Source organism: Erythrolamprus reginae, chromosome 9 (genome assembly GCF_031021105.1).
Source record: "Erythrolamprus reginae isolate rEryReg1 chromosome 9, rEryReg1.hap1, whole genome shotgun sequence".
Lineage (NCBI taxonomy): Eukaryota > Metazoa > Chordata > Lepidosauria > Squamata > Dipsadidae > Erythrolamprus > Erythrolamprus reginae.
In genome coordinates this window covers 52145467-52168366 of record NC_091958.1, presented here as the reverse complement: position 1 = coordinate 52168366, position 22900 = coordinate 52145467, and the positions used below count along the sequence as shown (strand labels likewise).

The window sequence follows — 22900 nt, the reverse complement described above, 5'->3', positions numbered from 1 at the left end:
GTAGTTGCCAACATCATCTGTCCATCCATCCATCCACCCATCCACCAACTCATCTCTCCCTCATTTCTCTCTCTCTCTGTGTTTCTATCTTTCACTCTCTCTCTCTCTCTTTCGGTCATCTCTCCATCCACCCATACACCAACCCATCTCTGTCTCTGTCTCTCACTCCACCCCCCATCTTACTAAAGGGTAACCCTTCTCCCTTCCTGAACATCTTGAAATTAATTTGAAACACAATATTATTTCTGACTCAAATGACTTTACATCTTCTTTTTTAAACTATAGTATATGAGATAGGTGAAAATTAGAGATTAAATCATGTAGATCTAAAACCAGCAACAATTATTTTGCCATACGTGACTGCCATTTGTAAACTGAGCTGCCCAAAATTGGTGATAAGTTGAATGGCTATACATACTGCTTAATAAAATAAAGGGAACACTCAAATAACGTATCCTAGATCTGAATGAATGAAATATTCTCATTGAATACTTTTGTTCTGTACAAAGTTGAATGTGCACAACAGCAGGTGAAATTGATTGTCAATCAGTGTTGCTTCCTAAGTGGACAGTTTGATTTCACAGAAGTTTGATTGACTTGGAGTTATATTTTGTTGTTTAAGTGTCCCCTTTATTTTTTTGAGCAGTCTATCTATCTATCTATCTATCTATCTATCTATCTATCTATCTATCTATCTATCTATCTATCTATCTATCTATCATCCACCCACCCACCCACCCACCCATCCACCCTATCTATCTATCTAATCTATCTATCTATCTACCTACCTACCTACCTACCTATGTTGTTTTAAAGAATAAACTCTGTTTAACAAAAGGAATGCACAAAAACTGTCATTGAATTAAATAGAATAATTGTAGAAGTTTGGCCTGGAGAAATGAGATTTAGCTATTGTTGCATTTAAAATCCAGTCCCAGCCAGCTCTAGGAAAAACTGTAGAGAATGCCTCAGAAGTGTGTACTGATGCGTGTTTATTTACACAACCGTTTTCTTGCCCTTCAGGAAATGGTGGATTGGTTCAACGCCATCCGTGCCGCCCGATTCCATTACTTGCAAGTGGCGTTCCCCGGAGCCAGCGATATTGATGTGAGCTCAGCATTTCTTATTTCTTCTTCTTATCTTTCTCCGGGAATTATTTATACCACTATTTCTCTAACTTGCCAACTTCCAGCTTTGTGGACCTCAACTTCCAGAATTCCCAAGAAAGTCCAGGTCACTCTGGTTGAGAGTTCTGGGAGTTGGAACATCTAGAATGAACAGTAAGCTGGCTGAGGAATTCTGGAAATAAAACTCTACCTATGTTAAAGTCACCAAGATGGAGAAACGTTGATTTAATGTGTCTTTGTGTCAAATAACTCCACAAGCCAGCTTTCCCTGTTTTATGTCCTCTTACTGCAACAGTTGATGGCTGAGGACCTTTCGGGTGGCTTAACTGACTTTTTATTCTTCCTGCTGCTTCCTTTTTCCATTGGCACTGCCTTGTACAGTGATACCTTGTCTTACAAACTTAATTGGTTCCGGGACGAGGTTCTTAAGGTGAAAAGTTTGTAAGACGAAACAATGTTTCCCATAGGAATCAATGGAAAAGAGATTAATGCGTGCAAGCCCAAAATTCACCCCTTTTGCCAGCCGAAGCGCCCGTTTTTGCACTGCTGGGATTCCCCTGAGGCTCACCTCCATGGGAAACCCCACCTCCGAACTTCTGTGTTTTTGAGATGCTGCAGGGGAATCCCAGCATTGCAAAAACGAGCACTTCGCTGGCAATGGAAGTCCGGAGGTGGGGTTTCCCAGCAAAGGGAGCATCAGTGAAATCACAGCATCGCAAAAACACCGAAGTCCTCGAAATCCCAACTCTGGACCTCTGTGTTTTTGCGATGCTGCGATTTCACTGAGGCTCCCCTCGCTGGGAAACCCCACATCCGGACTTCCGTTGCAAGCGAAGTGCCCGTTTTTGTGCTGCTGGGATTCCTCTGCTGGGATTCCCCTGCAGCATCATAAAAACATGGAAGTCCGGAGGTGGGGTTTCCCAGCGAGGGGAGCCTCAGTGAAATCGCAGCTGCGGCGGTGGGTTTGTAAGGTGAAAATAGTTTGTAAGAAGAGGCAAAAAAACCTTAAACCCCAGGTTTGTATCTCGAAAAGTTTGTATGGCGAGGCGTTTGTAAGACGAGGTATCACTGTATTTCCATCTTCTGATCTCTTTCCCTCATTTGAACGTTCTAGCTGGTGCCAAAACTTTCAAGGAATTATCTGAAGGAAGGCTATATGGAGAAGACTGGGCCAAAGGTAAGATGAGTTTGATCTTTTAAGGTCAAATGCAATTTGACAGTGTTGGGTGGGAAAACAAGGTGACTTTATAATTCCTGATCTCCTTTAATTTAGTGTAATTTAATTAATTTGACTGCTATGCTGCCATGAATCATGGTGATTTGGATCGCATTTCAAGTCCCAAAGGTGCTTTCCCCAAGACACAAGTGGGCTTTCTGGTTTTTAGTTGAAGAAGTTTTTCTTCTCATCCAAGAAGACGACTGGTTGATGGGGAATGGAATGGAAATGAGAGCCAAAGAAGCAATCGAGTTGTCGAAGCATGGAACTCATTACCGGAATCTGTAGTGTCAACCTCCAACATTTTCCCCTTAGACTATCCACGATTGACCTCTCCAGCTTCTTAAGAGATCACTAAGGGGCGAGTACAAGTGCACTAGAGTGCCTTCCGTCCCCTGTCAAATTGTTCTCCTATATCTCCTATTCCTTTCTTCTATTCCTATATCTCTTCTTCTATTCTTTCATTGATATGTTCTATTACTATATCCTCTTTTCTATTCTTTCATAGATATATTTTACTATGAGTATCTCCTCTATAACCTTCATCATGTATTTCACTATGTGTATATAGATATATACCCACTAAAACCCTCATTGTGTATTGGACAAAATAAATAGATAAAAATAAAATAAATAAATATCTCATATATCTTCTCTTCCATTCATATATCTTTTCCTCTATTCTTCATTGATGTATTTTATTCTTATATCTTTTCTTCTATCCTTCCTTTGATATATATTACTACATGTCTATTCTCTTTTACCTTCATTGTGTATTGGACAAAATAAATGAATAAAATAAATAAAAATAAATAACGCTTCTTGGATGAGGAACGAAACAACTCCAGTGAAAAACCAGAAAGTTCAGTTGCATCTTGGAAAAAAGCACCTTTGGGACAACCATTATTATTTTATTATTATTATTTATTAGATTTGTATGCCGCCCCTCTCTGTAGACTCGGAGCGGCTCACAACAATAACAAAGACAATGTAAGAACAAATCTAATAATTTAAAAAACAGTAAAAACCACATTATTAAAAGCAAACACACACACAAACATACGATGTATAAACTGTATAGGCCCGGGGGAGATGTCTCAGTTCCCCCACGCCTGATGGCAAAGATGGGTCTTAAGAACTTTACGAAAGGCAAGGAGGGTGGGGGCAGTTCTGATCTCCAGGGGGAGCTGGTTCCAGAGGGTCAGGGCCACCACAGAGAAGGCTCTTCTCCTGGGTCCCGCCAAACGACATTGTTTATTCGAAGGCCAACTCTGTGGGACCTAACCGGTCACTGGGATTCGTGCAGCAGAAGACGGTCCTGGAGATATTCTGGTCCGATGCCATGAAGGGCTTTACAGGTCATAACCAACACTTTGAATTGTGACCGGAAATTGATCGGCAACCAATGCAGACTGCGGAGTGTTGGTGTAACATGGGCATACCTGGGGAAGCCCATGATTGCTCTCGCAGCTGCATTCTGCACGATCTGAAGTTTCCGAACACTCTTCAAAGGTAGCCCCGTGTAGAGAGCATTACAGTAGTCAAACCTCGAGGTGATGAGGGCATGAGTGACTGTGAGCAATGAGTCCCGGTCCAGATAGGGCCGCAATTGGTGCACCAGGCGAACCTGGGCAAACGCCCCCCTCGCCACAGCTGAAAGATGTTTCTCTAATGTGAGCATCTCCCTAGACATCACATTTCAAGGTTGGTTATTGCCTTCCTTTGAATGCTTTTTCCAGTTCTGCTCCATAGCGTGAACTGGATGTCTACTACGTTGTGAACTACAAAGAGATGCTTGAAATATTTCCGTTGTGGTTGCGTACTTTGGCTAGGAGACCCTGAAAGTCTATTGAAAGCCTTAAGAAGGTATCTTATCATATCCAAAAGGAATTTGATTGGCAAATTTAGCTTGCACTAGAAAGCTAATATTTCACATATTATGGTGGACCCCCAAAATAGGATCTTTGTGGATCTTTTTTTTTTGGTTTTCAAACGAGAGCTGATGGTGGATAGCTTCCTTAAATGACTACATTATTTATAAACTTGACGGACCAACTGAATGTCTACTAATAGATCATCCCATAATAGCAGAGTAAAAAAATATGTGTACCCTAATAGGATTAATAGATGTTAATGTATATTTGTGGTGGAGATAGTTTTGATACTTTTTTTACAATGGGTTTTTTTTGTGTCGAATAGAATAGAATTATTTTTTTTATTAGCCAAGTATGATTGGACACACAAGGAATTTGTCTTGGTGCAGATGCTCTCAGTGTGTATAAAAGAAAATATAGATTTGTCAAGAATCATGTGGTACAACACCTAATGATTGTCATAAGGGTCAAATAAACAATGAACAATCAATATTAATAAAAATCTTAAGGATACAAGCAACAAGTTACGGTCATAAGTAGGAGGAAATGAGTGATAGGAACGATGAGAAAAAAACAGTAGTAATAGTAGTGCAGACTTAATAAATAGTTTGACAGTGTTGAGGGAATTGTTTAGCAGAGTGATGGCATTTTTATATATGCATAAAATTTTATGTATGTAAAAAGATGTGTCTTTTTTGTGTTTTCCCCCTTTTTGTGATTTTTTTTCCACTTTGTATTCTGTTTTTAAAGTTTATATATCATTAAAAATTAATTTTAAAAAATTACTACCGATTTGGGAATTTGGCTGGTTAAAACGTCTTTGGATGGGGGAGGAAAGCCATTGTACCCTTGCCATTTTTGAAAAAAAAGATTACAGCTATAAATATTGTGCTTCCCAAATTCCAAATGGAGTTATAATGTCCCCAGAGGAGGATTACTGTGCCTGGATTTATTATTATAAGCTATATCTTCTTCTCCAAAACCGTGGCTCATTTGTATGGTATTCCTCCCTTCTTTCTGATCCTTAAAACAGACTTGCAGGATTGATTAAAGCAGAAAAATTGAGATTTTTAACCCAGTTTTCTCCAGTTTCATATTAGCATTTTATCTGGTTTCTTTAAAAAAAAGGACTTGCAGGGTTTTTCTCTCTCTCTATCTCCTAATTAAGGTGAATCAAAAATTAATTATTTTCTTGTTGCTGTGAGCCAAGGAGAGTTTTAATCAAGCCCTCCTCCGTCTCTCTGCTTAACCAATTCATTAAATACACATTCAAACAAGCCCAAGGTTTGCATCGGATTTTAACTGGAGCTGTCTTTTAAAAGAAAAAAAGAGAGATATTTGTACAGATTGGCCCTGCCACTGCTAACAATTTCAGCACAATCTAAATTATACATTGTTGGGGGGCGGGGTGGGGGGGTTTACAACATGTTTCATCCCCACTCCACCCTTTCTCGGGGTCCCACGGGAAATTAAAAGATCAGAGTATGGCACAGATTCAAAAGGAAAACAGAAGTTTAGGCTTATATACTGCTTTAAAAAAATAAAGGGACCACTCAAAGAACACATCCTAGATCTGAATGGATGAAATATTCTCATTGAATATTTCATTTGCACAACTATTCCATTTGCACAACAGCAGGTGAAATGGACTGTTCATCAGCTTTGCTTCCTAAGTGGACAGTTTTATTTATTTATTTATTTATTTATTTATTTATTCATTCATTCATTCATTTATTCCAATACATAATACACATTTAAGAGAAAGATATGTAATAATATAAGTAAAGAAAAGAATAGAAGAAAAGATATAAAAGTATAGGTGAACATATTTGAAAGGAAGAAAAGATAAATGAGATAAGGAGAGACAATTGGACAGGGGACGGAAGGCACACTGGTGCACTTATGCACGCCCCTTACTGACCTCTAAGGAACCTGGAGAGGTCAATCATGGATATAGTCTAAGGGAAAAATGTTGGGGGTTAGGGGTTGACACTACTGAGTCAGGTAATGAGTTCCACGCTTCGACAACTCGGTTGCTGAAGTCCAATTTTTTACAGTCAAGTTTGGAGTGGTTAATATTAAGTTTGAATCTGTTGCGTGCTCTTGTGTTGTTGCGATTGAAGCTGAAATAGTCATTGACAGGCAGGACGTTGCAGCATATGATCTTGTGGGCAATACTTAGATCGTGTTTTAGGCGCCGTAGTTCTAAGCTTTCTAGACCTAGGATTGATAGTCTGCTTTCGTAGGGTATTCTGTTTCGAGTGGAGGAGTGAAGGGCTCTTCTGGTGAAGTATCTTTGGACAGTATCTTTCACAGATGTTTGATTGACTTGAAGTTATATTCTGTTTTTAAGTGTTCCCTTTATGTTTTTGAGCAGTGTATTTCCATATTCAATATTTCTGCTTATTTCTGCGTAGGAAAACGCATGCAAAAAATTTCCCAAGCTGTCAGGATTGATACAAGTATGAACCACATACTTCCAGAACTTTGCTGTAGGGACTAGAAACTAATTTAAAAAAAATAAAAAGATGTATATGTGGCTGATTTTAGGATTTGTGGCAAGCATTGTATCTTGTCTTTTTTTTTTTGGAAGTAGATAAACTGGAAAAATAATTACTACAGCCTGGTTATCATAGCTGGAATTTGAACCTTGTAATCTGTTCTGTTTGGTTGTAGTTCTGTGTGTTGCCTGAATACACAGACACAAATAAGCCATCGTTGTAGGCTTTTTATAACCTGGGAATCCAGCCAATTGTGATTTCTTTAATAAACTTTAATAAGCCATAGAAAACTACGGCTCCACAAGTTGTGAGTTTAACCCCTTCACCGAAGACGTTTCAAATAAAAGCAATAGGAGTGTCGAATTTGTCTTTTCCTTAAATCCCTACATGTGCAATTAAGAAGACCATCTTTAATGTTAAAGTATATTTTAAAAAAAACAAACAAAGGAAAATAAAACCATCTACTTTGTATTTTAGATAAATTGGTTTATTAATGATTTTTTTTCTTTTTCGTTTCTTCGCTTTTAGCAAACAGAAGGGTTCAAAAAACGCTGGTTTACCCTGGATGATAGAAGATTAATGTATTTTAAGGATCCTTTGGTAAGTCTCCCTCCTCCTCCTCTCCCTTCTCCTCTTCTTCCTCTTCCTCCTCCTTCTCTTCCTCCTCTTCTCCTCTTCCTTCTCCTCCTCCCCTTCCTCCTCCTCCTCTCTTCCTCCTCTTTCTCCTACCCTCTCCTCTTCCTCCTCCTCTTCCTCCTCTTCTTCCTCTTCCTCCTCCTCTTCCTCCTCCTCCTCCTTCTCCTCCTCTTCTCCTCTTCCTTCTCTTCCTCCTCCTCCTCTCCTCCTCCTTTCTCCTCTCCTCTTCCTCCTCCTCTTCCTCCTCTTCTTCCTCCTCCTCTTTCTCCTCCTCCTCCTTCTCTTCCTCTTCTCCTCTTCCTTCTCCTCCTCCCCTTCTTCCTCCTCCTCTCTTCCTCCTCTTTCTCCTCTTCCTCCTCCTCTTCTTCCTCTTCCTCTTTCTCCTGCTCCTCCTTCTCTTCCTCCTCCTCCTCTCCTCCTCCTTTCTCCTCTCCTCTTCCTCCTCCTCTTCCTCCTCTTCTTCCTCCTCCTCTTTCTCCTCCTCCTTTCTCCTCTCCTCTTCCTCCTCCTCTTCCTCCTCTTCTTCCTCTTCCTCTTTCTCCTCCTCCTCCTTCTCTTCTTCTTCTCCTCTCCCTTCTCCTCTTCCTCCTCTTCTTCCTCCTCCTCTTTCTCCTCCTTCTCCTCTTCTCCTCTTCCTTCTCCTCCTCCCCTTCTTCCTCCTCCTCTCTTCCTCCTCTTTCTCCTCTTCCTCCTCCTCTTCTTCCTCTTCCTCTTTCTCCTCCTCCTCCTTCTCTTCCTCTTCTCCTCTTCCTTCTCTTCCTCCTCCTCCTCTCCTCCTCCTTTCTCCTCTCCTCTTCCTCCTCCTCTTCCTCCTCCTCCTCTTTCTCCTCCTCCTCCTTCTCTTCCTCTTCTCTTCTTCCTTCTCCTCCTCCCCTTCTTCCTCCTCCAATTCTCCTCCTCTTCCTCCTCCTCCTCAACTTTTCAAATGCACCAACAGCCTTCAAATATGTCTACAATGCCTTTGAGTCTTTCAACTGTCCATGCGGCTTGGTTTCCATTCGCCCGACCATCTTGGTTGTCTTCTCCAGTCCCTCAACCCCTTGCTGGATATCGTATTCCAAGTGGCATCTGACCAAAGCAGGGAAGAAAGGGGACAATTCGTCCTTTAATTCCTTTCACGGTAGCATTTGCCTTTTTTTTAACAGCTGCCTCGCACTCTTGGCTCTTGTTCAACGTCCGATGTTCCAGAACAGGCAGATCCTTTTCACAGGCCCTCTTGCCAAAACAGATCGGCCCCATCTTGCCACTGGCTCTTTTTTCTCTGTCTACAAAGAGAGAGAGAGAGAGAGGGAGGGAGGGAGGGAGAAAGAGAGACTCTTTGTTTCTGGTCAATTTCACCCTGTTGGCTTCAACCCTCTCTAGATTTTCTTATCCCCCCTCCCTCTTTTTCATCTAAAATAACTCTTCTGCTTTCTCTCTTCTGGTTTGAAGAGAGAGATTTTTTTTCTTTAGATCTTTCTTTAAATAGATAGATAGATAGGTAGATAGGTAGATAGATAGATAGATAGGTAGGTAGGTAGGTAGGTAGGTAGGTAGGTAGATGTTAGATAGATAGATAGATAGATAGATAGATAGATAGATAGATAGATAGATGGATGGATGAATGGTTGGATGGATAGATGGATAGATGGATAGAGAGATAGAGAGGTGGGTGGGTGGGTTTGGATGGATGGATGGAGGGATGGATGGATAGATAGATAGATAGAAATAGAGATAGATGGATAGATATAGAGAGATTAGATAGACAGATGACAGATAAATGATAGAAGACGGATTTAGATGGATGATAGATAGGCAGGAAGGATTAGATAAGATAGGTATAGATAGAGATAGAGATAGATGACAAATGATAGAAGACATAGATAGATAGAGAGACAGACAGGATAAATTAAATAGATAGGATTAGATAGATAAGATATATAGGATTGGATAGATAGATAGATAGATAGATAGATAGATAGATAGATAGATAAAATAGATAGATAGGATAGATTAGGATAAATAGATAGATAGATAGATAGATAGATAGATAGATAGATAGATAGATAGATAGATAGATAGGCAGGCAGGCAGGCAGGCAGGCAGGCAGGCAGGCAGGCAGGCAGATAGATAGGCTGGGGCTTACTTTTGGGGTAGGTCATATTTTCAGGAAAACTGTAGATGTACACATAAAGATAAGTAGAGATAGATAGACAATAGATGATATGAGGAAAGAAGAAAGAAGGGAGGAAGGAAGAAAGAGAGGGAAGGAAGGAAAGAAAGAAAAGGAAGGAAGACCCCCCCCTATTCTTGACTTTTCCATGGAGACCCTGTTGAGGAAGGGAAGGATGGCTGGCTTGGCCTTCAGATCTTGTCTCCATTGTTAATTTTTGCAGAACCCTCAACCCCCTCCCCAAGATTAATCCTTCCCCTCCTTTGCAAACACGGGGTCCTTCTGCTCTGTCTTCTACTCAGGATGCTTTCGCCAGGGGAGAGGTTTTTATTGGGAGCAAAGAAAACAGCTACAAGGCCCTGGAAGGGCTCCCACCGTCCATCCAGGGGAATCACTGGCAGTACGGAATCAGCATCATCACCCCTGACCGGAAGTTCCTCTTTGCCTGCGAGACCCAAAGCGACCAGCTGGAGTGGATCTCCGCTTTCCAGGCACTGATCAATCGTCCGATGCTGCCGCAGGAATATGCAGGTGAGGCTCCAGCATTCGGCCTTCGGGGTGGAGCCATCGCTCGCACCGTGTGGATGGAAGCCTTCACCAAAACTGGTGCCGTTGTAATCTTAAACGGTCATTAAACAAACCGTTGTAAGTTGAGGACCTCCTGCCTTTGGCAAAGAGGCTATTGGGGGTTCCAAGCAGTATCGGGTTGCAGCTGGTACGGTCCAATACGGCGTCCCGGTAACAAAAATTGAACTGCTCTGTACAAAATTGAATGTGCTGACAACATGTGAAATTGATTGTCAATCAGTGTTGCTTCCTAAGTGGATAGTTTGACTTCACAGGAGTTTGATTTACTTGGAGTTGTTTGAGTGTTCCCTTTATTTTTTTTGAGCAGTATAATTGACAAACGATAATTTTACATGGTTACATACTTTTGCTGATAAGTGAAAAGGAAGGGAGCCTAGGATAGATCTATTTTAGCCTTGTTATGGCCTCATCAGCTAGACATACCCTTACGGGATTTGAACCTGTAGTCTTCTGCATAGATAGATAGATAGATAGATAGATAGATAGATAGATAGATAGATAGATAGATAGATAGATAGATAAAGATAGATACAGATGATAAAGGTAGGTAGGTAGGTAGATAGGTAGATAGGTAGATAGGTAGATAGATAGATAGATAGATAGATAATATATCTATCTTTATTATCTATCTATCATCTCTCTATCTATCTCTCTATCTCTATCTGATAGATAGATAGATAGATAGATAGATAGATAGATAGATGATAAAGGTAGATAGATAGATAAATAGAGAGAGAGAGAGAGAGATGATAGATAGATAGATAGATAGATAATATATCTATCTTTATTATCTATCTATCATCTATCTATCTCTCTATCTCTATCTGATAGATAGATAGATAGATAGATAGATAGATAGATAGATAGATAGACAGACAGATAGATAGACAGATGATAAAGGTAGATAGATAGATACATAGAGATAGAGAGATAGATAGATGATAGATAGATAGATAGATAATATATCTATCTTTATTATCTATCTATCATCTCTCTCTCTATCTCTCTATCTCTATCTGATAGATAGACAGACAGACAGACAGACAGACAGATGATAAAGGTAGATAGACAGACAGACAGATAGATGATAAAGATAGATAGAGCAGCTTCCTTGACGATATAATTTATTTCTTTTTTTGTGTGTTTTTTCTCTCCAGTGGAAGCCCATTTCAAGCATAAACCCTAAGCGACGATGTCGACGCAAGTTCGACTTGCGACCCTCAAGGACATTGGTTTCGTTTCGTTTTTGTTTGCAATGACCCAAAAAAAGAAAGAAAATGCAATGATATCATTAAGTGAAACCTTTTGAGAACCACAAGACGGGAGGTGCAATTGAAACGCGTGAGCTGCCGAACACGGTGCTGCCTTCCCAAAGGAAACTCACGGACAATAGCAGCCTTCACGCTATTCCTGAGAATGTCTTCTTGAACACTTACGGGGCGAATAACCCGGACGCACTAAAGAATCGTGTCTGACGTTTTGGGAGAAACCTGACGCTATGTTCTTCTTTTCCTTTCTTCTGTTGGGTTCTCGGCTGAGCTATGGTGGCGATGTCCATGCGTGGGAACATTTTTTCCCCAAGAAGATTCACGTACAGAGACCGTAGCAGAACCTAGAAGCTGTCCATGGAAGGTATCGTTGGTGATACCTTGTCCAACTCTGGTCTGGGAGTAGGCAGGAGGGGAGGTAGAAAGAGGTTGTGCATCATGAAATTTGGACAAAGGGCCTCCGTTGTCTTGATGGATTGCCACTGATGTGTGGTGACAATCTTCTAATGCATCTGTTCCACTCACCCAGCCTTAAAAGAATAACAGAGTTGGAAGAGGTCTGCTGGCCCAACCCTTGCTGAAACAGGAGACCTTATACCAGTGATGGTGGACCTATGGCACAGGTGCTAGAGGTGGCACGCAGAGCTATATCTGCTGGCACGCCAGTCGTTGCCCTAGCTCAACTCCAATGTGCAGTTGTATGCTGGCCAGCTGATTTTTGCCGCCTCCCCAGGCTCTTGGAAGGCACTTTTGGCTTCCAAAGAGCCTCCATTGGGATGGGGGAGGGCATTTTTAACCCTCCCCGGCTCCAGGAAGCCTTTGGAGCCTGGGGAGGGTGAAACAAGAGCCTACTGGGCCCACCAGAAGTTGGGAAACAGGCTGTTTCCAGCCTCCAGAGGGACTCCTCTGGGGTGGGGGAAGCTGTTTTCGCCCTCCCCAGGCATTGAATTATAGCTGTGGGCACTGTTTTGGCACCCGAAGGAAACAAGGTTCGCCATCACTGCCTTACACTATTTCACACCAATGCTGGTCCAAACCTCCTGCGATGGAGGACACTCAATTTCTGGAGGCAAGCCACTGATTCATTGCTCAACAAACTCCCAACATTTCTTGAAGGTGTTTGAAGTGGAGAAGCTGGGTTTAAGCCATTTCTTCAGGTTGTGTGGCTTCTTGGCTCACTGTGATGCTTGAAGAACGAACCCTAATCGTGACATTTGGAGGGACTAAGCTAAGAAGGGAATGGAGAAATAGCAGCCCTCAAATTTTGGAATGAGACGGGTGTGCATGACTCAATAAAGGAACTGGAAATCTTGATTTCCCCATCTCTGAACTCGGTAGGAGCCTCCTTTGTATTGTCCCCCAAAAAGTCAAGATGGTAGCTGTGATGGAACCTCACAAGCATTACCTTCATTCAGAAGAATTCGGGATATTGTCACCCAACCATGACCAAGCTGAAGCCCATGGCGAACCAGGACAAACGTTTTGCAATTGTCCCTTGACAATCGTCCATCCATGCAAAGCAGTGATTAAATGCACATAAAGCACTAAATGATGGTTTGCTTCATCTCGGCTTGATGATTTAGCCCCCTTTGAGTTCGCATCGTACGCGAAGTGTAGCACAACCCAATCCAATTCATGGTGAAGAGTGGTTATTTTCACCGGTGAAAAGTTACTTTCGAGGTCGACTTTTCCAAGAAGACAACAAGCTAATAATAACAACAACATCAACAAGAAGCCTTTAACCCAAGGATGGGCAATGAATTTTCCCCAAAGGCCACCGGAGAAATTAGGACCTGTTGTGGAGGGCCAAACCAATTGTATTGTGAAAGTGTGTAGATAATTTTTTTTTTTTTTTTTAAAGAGGTTGTCTTCAGAATTAAAGCACTGCAGCTACTTGGCGTGCCTGGCGTTCACTTATTTGTACACTTCGTTTTTAATTTTGGATTGACCTCCCCTGGGCCGGACAGCGATAGCCATAAGATACCCAAGTCTGCTCAACCTCAAACCAAGCATCCGTTAAAAACATTCATTCATAGAACGGCTTAAAAATTAAACCCAGCACAAGTAGCCCACAAGTTAGAAAGCAAACCATGGTTTGATTCAAAGCACTGTTAGCTTCAGCAGGCAAGAGAAACATAGAAACATAGAAGTCTGACGGCAGAAAAAGACCTCCTGGTCCATCTAGAGATTCTCTGTTTATGTTTTTTGGCGAGCGAGAGATATTTAAGAATCCACTGCAGGAGGACTATCCTTGACTAATATGGAATTTTAATTTTCCTTCTGTTTTCGTCATGTTTAGCCATCCGACAACTGGTTTGCGCCTCTCTCTCTTCTGTAAAGCCAGATTGTAGCCATACTTTGTATGATTGTCTATTTATACTGACTGACACAGCAGGTTAATCTGCCTTTTTGGCTGAAATCTCCTTGTTTCTCATCTTCTCTCTCCTGGACGTAAGATTATATTAATTCTTGCTCCTCCGCAGGCTCAGCTCTGACCTTCACAACTTTTTTACAGATCAGGTACAAAAGAATTCTTCTGAAGAATCCAGGACTAGTTTTTCCTGCGTCTGAAGACAGAATCTCGATTAAAAACCGGTTTCTCTTCCTCCATTCCAATGTTTCTGTAAGACCAGGTCTATCTCTGTCTGTCTGTCCCATTGCGTACCATTGTTAAGTTGGATGGTTAAAACTGTGGCGGTACTAACTATCATCCACACCAATAAATTATTATCCTGTTGGCTTGATCTAAGGCGTGTCTGATTAAAACAAAAAATAAAAGATTCTCTGGGTTTTTATCGTTGTGCAATATTTGAAGTTGGGTTTTTTTTCTTAAAAAAAAGTTAAAATGAGGAAGAGCATCTTTAAGATTTATTTTTAGATTGGAAAATTCTTGGCTTCCAAGAAAGTAGGCAGTGAAAAATTGCTTCTTAAATGATGGCAGTTCATATGCAAAGGATACCTTCCTTAAAAAGCAGTCTTGGGAAATAAATAAAATACCCGCTAACGTGGTATGCAGAGAAAGCATGGTTGTAGTTACTGCAAGGGGGAGTAAATGGGGAGTTGGTTGCATTTTGTGTACGTCAACAGTTGTGACACGGTGGGCTATGGCGCACTTCTAAGTTGATCGTTCCAAATTGGCTCAAACCGAACTTCAACTCCCAGAATTCCACAGCCTGCAACTTCCCAGCTCTAAAACAAAATGTTTTTGTATTTGTTTTGTTGTTAGATGCCTTGAGTCTAAGGAGAAGGGTGACAGAAATCTAGATAGATGATAGCTAGATAGATAGAGGCCATATTCTCCTTTGATCAACTGGGCAGATTGATCCAAGTTCTTAACAGACAATTTTATTATTTTATTTATTCTTTGTCCAATATACAATACATATGGAAGAGAATAGATATTAAGTAATATATATATAACGATAGAAAGTAAAAAGAAGAGAAGTAGATGGGAGGGAGAGAATATATATGATGTAAGAGATAAGGAGAGAATATATATGAACAAGGGGACACAATCTGAAGTTAGTTGGGGGAAAGATCAAAGGCAACATGAGAAAATATTATTTTACTGAAAGAGTAGTAGATCCTTGGAACAAACTTCCAGCAGACGTGGTTGGTAAATCCACAGTAACCGAATTTAAACATGCCTGGGATAAACATATATCCATTGTAAGATAAAATACAGGAAATAGTATAAGGGCAGAGTAGATGGACCATGAGGTCTTTTTCTGCCGTCAGTCTTCTATGTTCCTATGTTTCTATATATAGATATAGATAAGGAGAGAATATATATGATAAATACGATAAGGAAAGACAATTGGACAGGGGACGATAGGCACATCAGTGCACTTATATACGCCCCTTACTGGCCTCTTAGGAACCCGGAGAGGTCAATCATGGAGAGTCTAAGGGAGAAGTGTTGGGGGTTGGGAGTTGACACTATTGAGTCTGGTAATGAGTTCCACGCTTCGACAACTCGATTGTGAAAGTCATATTTTTTACAGTCAAGTTTGGAGCGGTTAATATTAAGTTTGAATCTGTTGTGTGCTCTTGTGTTGTTGCGGTTGAAGCTGAAGTAGTCGTTGACCGGAAGGACGTTGCAGCATATGATCTTGTGGGCAATATTTAAATCGTGTTTTAGGCGCCGCAGTTCTAAGCTTTCAAGACCCAGCATAGATAGTCTATTTTCGTAGGGTATTCTGTTTCGAGTGGAGGAGTGAAGGGCTCTTCTGTTGTGAAGGTCTTTGCCTTTCGCCACAAGTCTTTCGCAAGTCCGTCGCTCCGCAGGAAACGTGTTGCAACATCTAGAGGAAGTACCATTTCATTGGTTTGCAAGAGCGTTCTCCAAGTCCTTCCTCAGAAGAGAGTGTTTGTGGCTCAGGGTTGAACTGTAGGGGTGTTTGCTGCTTTCTTCCTCCCCCAACCCCATGTACTTGTTTATTAAATGTAAGCAGCTGTCCGTCTCACAAAACAAGCAACTTCAGCGAAAGAGAGGACCCAGAACGGTGATGGCCTTCTCCAGGTCCTGTCAACCACACAACGCTGTTTGGCAGGGATTAGGGGAAGAGCCTTCTCTGTGGCAGCCCCAGCCCTCTGGAATCAGCTTCCCTCGGAGATTCCTACTGCCCCCATCCTCCCAATGTTTGTAAGGCATTAAAAACATATCTCTCGGGGGTCGGGGCCATTGAAATTTTTAACATCTACCTCGGCCTCTGACTGAATGATAGGATAAATGTGGATGATTGCTTTTTAGATATATTGGGGTTTTAGAACCTAAATTACATGTTTTTAGTATTGACATTTTTAATATGTTTTAATATTAGATTTCTCACACCCTGAGTCTCAGGAGAAGGGTGGCATAAAAATCTAATAAATAAATAGAGTGGTACCTCTATTTATGAATTTAATTCGTTCCGTGACCAGGTTCTTAAGTAGAAAAGTTTGTAAGTAGAAGCAATTTTTCCCATCAATGTAAAAGCAAATAATGCGTGCAAACCCATTAGGGAAGAAATAAAAGCTCAGAATTTGGGTGGGAGGAGGACAGTCGCTGCCAAGAGCGAAGGAAGCATTTCTTTTCTCTGGGCGCTGGCAGAGGTTTATTCCCTCTCCAAGCGCACAGAGAAAGGAAAACGCTCCGTTCGCTCTGGACTGCCAAAGCCTCCTTAAGCGCCACCGAAAGGCTCCTCTGGCAGCCCAGAAAAGCCGGAGATGGCCGGGATTAAAGGGGGAATGGCAGGAAACTGACCAGGCCTTTGTGCCGCTCTCAAGTTTCCTGTGAAATTTTTCCAGGCTCGGGTTCTTAAGTAGAAAATGGTTCTTAAGAAGAGGCAAAAAAACCCTTGAGCACCCAGTTCCTATCTAAAAAAGTTCTTAAGTAGAGGTGTTCTTAAGTAGAGGCACCACTGTAATAAATAAATATTTGAGGGCACATGATGCTTTATTATTTATTTTATTTATTAATCAAATTTGTATGCTGCCCCTCCCCGCAGACTCGGGGCGGCTAACAACAGTAATAAAACAATATAAACAAATCTAATATTTAAGTTAATTTAAAAAGATGCCTTATGTCAGCTCCAGGGTGCACATGTGTGCTGACCAGCTGATTTTCAGCGTACTGGAGGATGGGGGGAGGCCATTTTTGACCATCCCAGGCTTCAGAAATTCTCCGGAGCCCGTGGATGCTGAAAAACAGCCCAACTAGAAGTTTGCTTCTGAACTTCTGTTGGCTTGTTGGGTCACTTTTCGCCATGCACAGGTTCCAGGAGCTTTCCCCAAGCCTGGGGAGGGGTGGGTGGGCATACCATAAAATAATTGAGACAGCACTACTGCCCTACCACAGTGTTCTTTTGCTGGCTGTATCTTCCAGCTTTGTGATGGGCTCCTTTTTTTAGACTTAAAAAACCAGAAACTTTTCTCTGTTCAAAAGAATTCTGAACTGCGACCCCGCCAGCTGTTACGAAACAAATGGGTTTCCCCCCTCCCACTTTTCGGCGAAACCCCTCCAGACTGATGACGCCTTTGCACAATTGACACACAACGGATTGAAGGAACTAACCACGTTCCAGGACATTCCGGTTATGGTGGTGGAAAGGGCTAAAAAAAACAAATAAAAGGAACTAGATCGCAGCAGCATCTCTACTTTGGGTGGGTTTGTGTCTGAAGACATGTGTGTGTGTGTGTGTGTGTATCTGAGCTTCAGCACCACCTAGTGACTTAAAGCAGAAAAATTTAAACTGGGTGCCGATTGGAGAGAGAAGTTGCCTGAAATGTTACATATACAGGGGGTGGACAAAACAATGGAAACACATTGCAGCTCTTCCGTGGAATCCAGATTTGTGAAGCTACCTCCGAACAGTTTTTGTGGAAACTGGGTTCTGTACGTGTCTCTTGAGCTCTGCAGTGATTTTAGGAGCTGTGGTCTTGCGGCCCGCTCGAACAATTTACTTTAGAGCCCGACGGTCTCTCTCAGACAACTTCGACTTTTGACCAGACCTGTGCTTGGCTGAGGACATTTTTCCTTCTCTTTCAAAAACGGTCATTACTTTTGAGACTTGACCTCTTGAAACGCCAAACATTCGGGCACTTTCTGTTACACGAGCGCCTGCCATTCGAGCACCAACAATTTGGCCTCTTTGAAAGTCTGAGAGGTCTGCCATTTCTAGAAGGTTATAACCCATTTCCTTAAATTTCTGTAAAAAAAAAAGGTAGTTTAAAAAAACTTATCAAATAACAGAATTAAAAAACCATTAAAATATGTCGTTTTGATTGATTTGAACATGTTCAAACATTATGATGCCGAAAAGTCAAGTGTTTCCATTTTTCTGTCCACCCCCTGTACTGCTCAAAAAAATAAAGGGAACACTCAAAGAACACACCCTAGATCTGAATGAATGAAATATTCTCATCGAATACTTTGTTCTGTACAAAGTTGAATATGTGCACAAAAGCGGGTGAAACTGATTGTCAATCGGTGTTGCTTCCTAAGTGGACAGTTTGACTTCACAGAAGTTTGATTTACTTGGAGTTATATTCTGTTGTTTAAGTGCTCCCCTTATTTTATTTTTTGAGCTGTGTATATTTTACCTGCAGCTGCTAAACATCAATTGAGAAACAGGGAGAGAAATGAGCAATTTTACTATAAAACAGGTTTGCGGATTGCTATACGCACTGCACCTCGGCTGCAAACGACACACTTATGTGCTACTTGCTGTCAAAAGCCAGTTAATAAATGCAATCGCCCGCTTTTCATTATGTTTTTAACTCCATGTAATTCTTGTCTTTGTATTGTCTTATCTATTTATATATGTAAATAAAATTTAATCAAAAAAAAAGCCAGCTGCCAGTTTCTGTGTCTGCATTAGAGAGTCCTCTACTAATTCCTTCTTGTTAGGGTTCATGGTTACATCAGTCCAGTCAACGAAGCAGTGGAAGTGATGTGCCGGTGTCTGGAGGCTGTTGGGGACTGGATGGGTGTCAACAAACTCAAACTCAATCCAGACAAGACGGAGTGGCTGTGGGTCTTGCCTCCCAAGGACAATTCCATCTGTCCGTCCATTACCCTGGAGGGGGAACTATTGACCCCCTCAGAGAGGGTGCGCAACTTGGGCGTCCTCCTCGATCCACAGCTGACATTGGAACATCATCTTTCGGCTGTGGCGAGGAGGGCGTTTGCCCAGGTTCGCCTGGTGCACCAGTTGCGGCCCTATTTGGACAGGGGGTCATTGCTCACAGTCACTCATGCCCTTATCACCTCGAGGTTCATTACTGCAACGCTCTCTACATGGGGCTACCTTTGAAAAGTGTTCGGAAACTCCAGATCGTGCAGAACGCGGCCGCGAGAGCCATCGTGGGGCTTCGCAGATTCGCCCACGTATCTACAACACTCCGTGGCCTGCATTGGCTGCTGATCAGTTTCCGGTCACAATTCAAAGTGTTGGTCATGACCTTTAAAGCCCTACATGGCATTGGACCAGAGTACCTCCGGAACCGCCTGCTACCGCACGAATCCCAGCGGCCGATAAGGTCCCACAGAGTTGGCCTTCTCCGGGTCCCGTCGACCAAACAATGTCATTTGTCGGCCCCCAGGGGAAGAGCCTTCTCTGTGGCGGCCCCGGGCCTCTGGAATCAACTCCCCCCCCGGAGATTAGAACTGCTCCCACCCTCCTTGTCTTCCGTAAACTACTTAAGACCCACCTATACCGCCAGGCATGGGGGATTTGAGACATCTTTCCCCCAGGCTTATTATAATTTATGTTTGGTATGTATGTGCTGTTTGGTTTTTAATTATGATAGGGTTTTTAGTTTTTTAATATTAGATTTGTGCCATTATATTGTTTTTATCGTTGTTGTGAGCCGCCCCGAGTCTTCGGAGAGGGGCGGCATACAAATCTAATAAATTATTATTATTATTATTACACCAGTGGTGAAGAAAGTGACTTACAACCACCCCTCACACCTATAACTTTCCCCAAAGTCACACGATCAAAGTTTAGGTACATGGCAACTGTACTTATAGCAATAGCATTTAGACTTATATCACTCAGGGTGTCCAGGGGGAAAGCATTTTGAAATTCCCTGATATTTCCCTGTAACTTGTGATCTAGTTAAGACCCGATCATAGATGATGTTATACCAAACGGCTACGCCGTGGAGAAATATCAGGAGCTGAAGAAGCTACTTATGCTCATTTTTGCTTGACTCTGCCAGGCAGCACGATCCGTTGTTGTTTTTTTACATGATTTCCCCGACTTTTAAACATTTTAATAGTTTGTTTCCCCTCCCGATTTATTCTGGTTTTTTTCACAAATTCCCTAATAATTCCCGAACCGCCGATTTCCCCGATAATTCCCTGGTTTTTAGGTTTGCTGGACACCCTGATCACTCCATAGTGCTTTTACAGCCCTAAACAGTTTACAAAGTCAGCGTCTCACCCCCAACAATCTGGCTCCTCATTTGACCCACCGCGGAAGGATGGAAGGCTGAGTCAACCTTGAGCTGGTGGTGAGATTGGAACTGCTGAACTACAGCTAGCTGTTTGACGGTTGCTGTGTCCCAAGGATACGTGATCCCCTTGGCCGACCTTCTGACCGGCAGAGTCAGTGTGAAAGCCGCTTAACGACCCGGGTTACTAACCTATTCAACGATTCGCTTAATGACAGAGGGCTAGAAAGGCCGTACAATGGGGCAAAACCCACTTAACAAATATCTCGTTCAGCAATGTAAAAGTTTGGGCTCAGCTGGGATCTTACGTACAAAAGCTGATTAAGGACAATTATCGTTCTCTTGAAATGATCCCATAATCCCTGGGCAATTGAATGAAGCTAGCAGGGCGTTTACTGGCCCACTGCCCTTCTCTGTCGCCAATGTGGAGTTATATTCAGCAGTTATACAGTGATACCTCTACTTACGAACTTAATTCGTTCTGTGACCAGGTTCTTAAGTAGAAACGTTTGTAAGAAGCAATTTTTCCCATAGGAATCAATGTAAAAGCAAATAATGCATGCAATTGGAGAAACCACAGGGAGGGTTGGGGCCCTGTTTCCTCCCAGGAGATTCCTAGAGAGGCCCCACGGAGGCTTCTCCCCGCCTTTTCATAGAAACATAGAAGTCTGACGGCAGAAAAAGACCTCATGGTCCATCTAGTCTGCCCTTATACTATTTTCTGTATTTTATCTTAGGATGGATATATGTTTATCCCAGGCATGTTTAAATTCAGTTACTGTGGATTTATCTACCACGTCTGCTGGAAGTTTGTTCCAAGGATCTACTACTCTTTCAGTAAAATAATATTTTCTCATGTTGCTTTTGATCTTTCCCCCAACTAACAGCTGTTTTTCTCCCAGAAGATTCCTAGAGAGGCCCCACCGAGGCTTCTCTCTGCCTTTTCTGCTTACAGTTTCGGAGGCTCGGGTTTGTAAGTGGAAAATGGTTCTTGAGAAGAGGCAAAAAAATATTGAACACTTGGTTCTTATCTAGAAAAATTCGTAAGTAGAGGTGGTCTTAGGTAGAGGTACCACTGTATTCTCATCATGCCCAGAGAGATACAACTCCCCCCAGAGATTAGAATTGCCCCCACCCTCCTTGCCTTTCGTAAGCTACTTAAAACCCACCTCTGCCGCCAGGCATGGGGGAACTGAGATACACTTTCCCCCTAGGCCTTCACAATTTTATGTATGGTATGTTTGTATGTATGATTGGTTTTTATATAATGGGTTTTTAACTGCTTTTTTAGTATTGGATTTTGTTGTACTATTTTACTGCTGTTGTTAGCCGCCCCGAGTCTGCGGAGAGGGGCGGCATACAAATCCAATAAATAATAATAATAATAATAATCATCCCTGCCTCTACGTAAGACTGAATTCACAACCACCTGACTGTGAGGCAAGAGCTCTATGTTTAGGCCACCACACTACTGAAAACCTGGTAGGACAATGGCTTGAGAAAAATAAGATCTGGTAGAAAGATCCCAGGAAGCTGAGAGAAATCATAGCCAGCTACCGCAGAAAATAAAGAATCGTGGTTTAAGGCCCTCATCCGAGACCTATAAAATACTAATGATGCTCAGCTATGCTCCCCAGGCAAGAGCAGCACACGTCCGGTATAAAGTATTTATTTTATACTCAACAATGAACACAAATCCATCTTTTTTTTCGTTTTGCTTTTTACAGTAAATAAAAACGTAATATTCCCCTTTCATGCATGATCGCCGTATTAATCTAAGCCTTTTTATTTTAATGTGAAAAATAAAACGTCCCTTCCTCCATTTTTTGTAATTGTACGGTTTGAAACGTCCGGTGTCGATGTGCGTTAAACGGAGATGAGCATTTTAAAAGTGACGTGAAGCCCGTTGAGAGCCGTTGGGGTTTAAGCTAAGTGTTGTTTTTTGTCCTTTTTCTTCCCTTTGCGCACGAAGGGTTAAAAATGGATCAATGGATCATCCCGTGAAAATAAATAATCTAAAAGGTCCGCAGATCCCCTTCACCTAAGGATCACTCTTGCTTCTAATACGTGCATGCTTTCTTCGCCGGCCAAAAGGGAGCAATTTTTGGACAGGGGAAGCGGGGCTGAAAGATTGATGGATGTTTGGACTAATAAACCATCTTCCTAGGAAAATAACAGGAGTTTTACTGTAGTTCATACCCCTAGAGCAGTGTTTCCCAACCTTGGCAACTTGAAGATATCTGGACTTCAACTCCCAGAATTCCCCAGCCAGCGAATGCTGGCTGGGGAATTCTGGGAGTTGAAGTCCAGATATCTTCAAGTTGCCAAGGTTGGGAAACACTGCCCTAGAGGGCCGAAAATTCTCTTTTAACTAAGCCTTCCACTCTTTGGGGGTTAAATGATGTATTTTTTAAAAGAAAGTTTACATTCCTGCTACTTGCTAGAATTACTCAGACGTATCGTTCCCGCAACCCCAACCCAAACGATGGATATGATGAATTCGATGTAAGTCCTTTCTTGGGGTTGTTTTTTTCCCCACCTCCCCAATTAGTAGCAATTTTTTTTCTTTGGCTCATCTGAAAATTCATTATTATTCCT

The 22900-nt window shown here is 42.0% G+C and overlaps 1 protein-coding gene across 1 annotated transcript in view; it reads left to right on the top strand.

Moving 5' to 3' along the window:
• LOC139172298 (arf-GAP with dual PH domain-containing protein 1-like) overlaps positions 1–14157 on the top strand; it is a 30317-nt gene extending 16160 nt beyond the window's left edge. Inside the window, exons 7-11 of the mRNA XM_070761263.1 lie at positions 1024–1107; positions 2242–2304; positions 7247–7318; positions 9809–10037; positions 11252–14157. Coding sequence (XP_070617364.1) covers positions 1024–1107; positions 2242–2304; positions 7247–7318; positions 9809–10037; positions 11252–11280 — 477 coding nt within the window. The 3' untranslated portion in view covers positions 11281–14157. The remainder of the gene's footprint in view (positions 1–1023; positions 1108–2241; positions 2305–7246; positions 7319–9808; positions 10038–11251) is intronic.
• The last annotated feature ends 8743 nt before the right edge of the window (positions 14158–22900 follow it).